General features: G+C 62.1%; 1 protein-coding gene across 1 annotated transcript in view; it reads right to left on the bottom strand.

Moving 5' to 3' along the window:
- Nucleotides 1-365, bottom strand: part of POU3F2 (POU class 3 homeobox 2) — a 1949-nt gene extending 1584 nt beyond the window's left edge. The window contains exon 1 of the mRNA XM_029943198.1: nt 9-365. Within this exon, the coding sequence (XP_029799058.1) occupies nt 9-206 (198 nt within the window). The 5' untranslated portion in view covers nt 207-365. The remainder of the gene's footprint in view (nt 1-8) is intronic.
- Between the last annotated feature and the right edge of the window lie 2882 nt (nt 366-3247).

The raw sequence follows: 3247 nt of genomic DNA, 5'->3' as shown, positions 1-3247 counted from the left end.
CCGCCGTGGGACAGCGCGGTGATCCACTGGTGAGCGTGGCTGAGAGGGTGCCCGTTGCTCTGCAGCGCGCCGTAGTCGCCCTGCACCAGGCTCTGAGCCTCGCGGTAGCCCCCCGCGCCCTGCTGCATGCCGCCCGGCGGCTCGGCGTGCACGATGGAGGCGCTGGAGGTGAGCAGGCTGTAGTGGTTAGACGCTGCGGTCGCCATGACTCTCGGAGCCGGACTGAGCGCTCCGGTTAAAGGAGCCGCGCATTTGACAGTTACTTTTTTGCCTCGGGCTCCTATGCTCGCTCGCTCTCTTTCTCTCTCCTCTCTCTCTCCCCCAGCGGGCAGCTCCGACGCCCGCTCCGACGCCTTCTGTTGCTGCTCCTGCTATTAGTGCTGCCGCCGCCGCCGCCTCCCGCCCGCCCTCGCTCTCTTTCTCCTCCTCTCCCTCCTTCTTGCTCTCGCTCACTCTCAGACTAGCTCCGCGCTCCCCCCTCTCCAGGCTCTCTCCAGCTCTCTCCCGCTCTCTTGGCAGCGCCAGCTCGCAGCGGCACGCGCCTGGGCCCCGCCCCCTCCGCCCCCTCCCATTGGCTCCGCGCCCTTTGATTTACGTGGATACCGCTAGCAACCTCCCAGGCCGGCGCCACTGATTGGCGTAGAGCTGCCCCCTCCTCCTCCCCCCCTGGCGCCGAGTCCTCTCAGCCCTCCTCCTGTCGCCCCTCTCCACCCAATTCAGATTCTCTTAGTTCTCACCACCCCAGCTCCCCAACCCCGGGGCTCCTCCGCCCCTCTTGGATGGGCCCCGCCCCCCATCTGTCTCCCTAGCAGACGCGAGGAGAGCGCGGGCGGGGGGGGGCCGCGGGGGTGGTGGTGGTGGGGGGCGGCCTCAGTCCTCTTTCGACCACCGCCACTTGGAGGACTTGGGTGTGTGGGGGTTGTGGTGGTGGGGGTGTGTGTTGGTCTACCTTCTCTTCCCGTTAGGGCTGGGGGCGGGGGGAAGAAGGAGAGAGAAAAAGAAAAGCTGAGTCGCTGGAGCCAGGGGTAGTCCCATTTTTATTCACCTTGGGACACACACACACACACACACACACACACACCCCAGCGTTTCTTAAACCAAGAGTCAGAAGACAGACACTTCCCCTTGTTGAAGTCTCCTTTACCCCCACGGATAGAATTTCAGTGTCCACGTGCTTTTTGCTTCAGGATGTGTGGACACTTTTGCCCCCAAATAAAGGTGCTTTTTCCTCCTTTCCAACCCGCCGCTAGCACAGGCTCTCTTTCTTTTAGGTTCCAGGCCCAGTTGTCTCCCAGCCCCTGGGCGAGAGGACCTCACGAGAGGCTGGCGCAGCCTGCGCTCATCCGCTAGTGAGAAACTCCTGTAAAGGCGCGGAACTGCCTGCTCTGACAGCGCATCGGCCTGGGCTGAAAACAAAACAAAACTCAGAAAGTCTGTCAGATTAACACACTGGGGAGCGCGCAGTTTTCGGTTTAGAAACCCAGGGGCCTGGGCGGGCAGACCTTTGCCGCGTGCCAGGCTACCGAAGCGCAGGCAAGGGGTGCGCAGCCTCCGGGTGCGGTGGCGGCACCCAGGACCGCTCCTGGAAGCCAAGACGCGGGGCTGCGTGAGCGTTTGCCGGTGCGGCTGGCTCTTCTCGATCCAACTTTTCCATTAGCTGCTTCCAAAGGGAGGAACGGTGTGTGAAGAAAAATGGGCTGATGCTAGGGGAATCTTCCTAATTAGTAACTTCTACGGACGCCAGCGGATGGGGCTGGTCTAACTCAGCTCTCGGGTGCTCGCTGGCTAAGCTCCCAGTTTAGCCTTCAGCCATGAACTCCAGAGCAAGACTGCGGGAGAGTACACCGCGGCGCCGCTCTGCTGGGCGCGAGCGCGTCGCTGGGTCAGTGCCCTAGACACCCGCAGCAGGTGCCTGCCTCGGGTTTAGGAGCCTGCTAGCCGGGTGGGAGAAACTCAGGCGCGGACCCTGCTTACGGCAGGGGGACCACTACGCAGGGCCAAGTAAAAGGCGCGGATACTGCCAAGAGAATCAAAAGTTGCTGCCGGGGAAAGGAAAAAAGACTCCAGGGAAAGAGACTCTCGTCCCCACCTCTCACCCTTCGCCCTGTGCGTTGTAGCACTGGCGCTGCTGGCGGTCATGGGTTTGACAAGGAAGCCAAAACAAGGCTCAAGGGGAGCACTTTGGGGCCTCCGAGCATCTTAATCCAGACAGCAAAGTGGAGCGGGCCAGAGAATTCATCATGACTAACGAGGAACGAGCTCTTTGGGGAGTGGCTGAGTTGTTTGTAAATCACCACGTTGAGCACCCGCCCGGGCAAGGCGCTTTGGCTGAGAATTTCCACGTGCCCTGTGTTTATGAGCGTGTGTGTGGGAAAGAGAAATGGTTAGGGGAGGGGCGAGCCCACAGGCCGCCAACAGGACGGACCTGCTTCCCTCCACGCGCGCACCCGCGCGGCGAGGCGAGGACACACACAGAGTGGCGCTCAGTCCCAGCGCAAGCGCGGAGCCACTGCCGCCGCGCGCCTGGGGGCTGCTAGGAATCCCGTAACTTTGCCCGGCTAGGAAAAAATGAAAAAGTCCTAGCCTCGGAGCGCGCAGACTCGTGCTGGCGCTGGAGGCTCCTCGACTGGGAGCGAAGGGGCTGGGCGGCAAGCAGGACCGCCTCCTCGCTACTGCGGTCCCGAGTTCCCCGCGAAGGACGCGCGGCTCTCCTGGGGCTTTGGGAACGCACGGGCGGCGTGCCAGCAGCGTCCCACCCAGGCCGGCCTCAGCCCTCTGCGCCACCCCCCACCTCCACCTCCCGGTTTGGAGAACTCAGAGATCCCCAGATGGAAGAATCCAGCCGCCGGGGAGGACAGTGTCCGAATACTCAGCAGCTCACCCCCCTTCGTCCTTTCAGGGCAGGTGTCTGCTGTACTCTGGATTTGATTTCACATCTCTCAGGGAACAAGGCCCTTTGCAGCCCGTGTGGGTGATACACTCGAGGGAAGACAGGGTTTCCAGACACATCTCTGAGAGAACCAAGGCGGCCGGGCTCGGAGTCAGTTTAAGTCTCTCCACCTGCCTCTTCTTCTGCCTCCTCCCCTCAACTCCAGGCTTCGGGCGCTCGGTTGGGGGGTGGGGGCAAGAATATGCTGCACGTGTACATCAAAACTTCCTGTCCGCAAAGGGACTTCACTGGCGATTACCACTCTGATATCCATCTCACGTAGAGGTCCCGGGTCTCTACTCCACTCCGCCTCCCCCC

This window comes from Suricata suricatta, chromosome 7 (assembly GCF_006229205.1).
Source record: "Suricata suricatta isolate VVHF042 chromosome 7, meerkat_22Aug2017_6uvM2_HiC, whole genome shotgun sequence".
NCBI classification, from domain to species: Eukaryota; Metazoa; Chordata; class Mammalia; order Carnivora; family Herpestidae; genus Suricata; species Suricata suricatta.
Note: the sequence above shows the minus strand (reverse complement) of the source record. Positions and strands in the feature narration are given on the sequence as shown.